Source organism: Crocuta crocuta, unplaced genomic scaffold (genome assembly GCF_008692635.1).
Source record: "Crocuta crocuta isolate KB4526 unplaced genomic scaffold, BGI_CrCroc_1.0 scaffold49, whole genome shotgun sequence".
Lineage (NCBI taxonomy): Eukaryota > Metazoa > Chordata > Mammalia > Carnivora > Hyaenidae > Crocuta > Crocuta crocuta.
The window spans coordinates 97,025-97,569 of NW_027536462.1; the positions used below are offsets into that span (position 1 = coordinate 97,025).

Here is a 545-nt window from a genome sequence, read left to right on the forward strand (position 1 = left end):
CAACGCACTTTTGGTGATCGAGGGTCTGGAGAACGAGCAAAGAGTTCATCTTCAGGCAACTGAACACTTGAGGAAACGGATTCACATGGACGTGTACCATTGTAGATATGGAATTTGCAATGAGGATTTAAGGCCATGGAGAGAAGTTCTAGAAGTGGAAACCAGTCTTGGGACAACTTGGCCACACATAGCTCCACCAGGCGATGCGTATTGTTGATAATACACCTCTGTTATATAAGGGGAAAAGGTGATATAGAAGATCAAATCACTGCAACTCCAAATAGAAAGATCTTCCCACCTTAACTATATTTTAATTATTTCTCCCTTTTTCCATACAGATCATTTGAATTGTTTAATATCAGGATCAAACAGATATATTAAAAAATGAATTAATATTTACTATGCTTCATATAATACGTACTTAAAAAAGCCATTTCAAATGACTTACAAAATGAAGTAGGTACTGCCTTGTGTCTATAGGTCTATAGACAAGAAGCAAATTATTTTTTTTTCCTCTTTGGAATTTATACACTAGAGGCAGTCAT

At 36.0% G+C, this 545-nt stretch overlaps 1 protein-coding gene across 1 annotated transcript in view; it reads right to left on the minus strand.

Annotated features, from left to right (window-relative positions):
- Window positions 1-545, minus strand: part of USP9X (ubiquitin specific peptidase 9 X-linked) — a 97,275-nt gene that overhangs the window by 88,781 nt on the left and 7,949 nt on the right. The window contains 1 exon segment of the mRNA XM_077748493.1: window positions 9-227. Coding sequence (XP_077604619.1) covers window positions 9-227 — 219 coding nt within the window.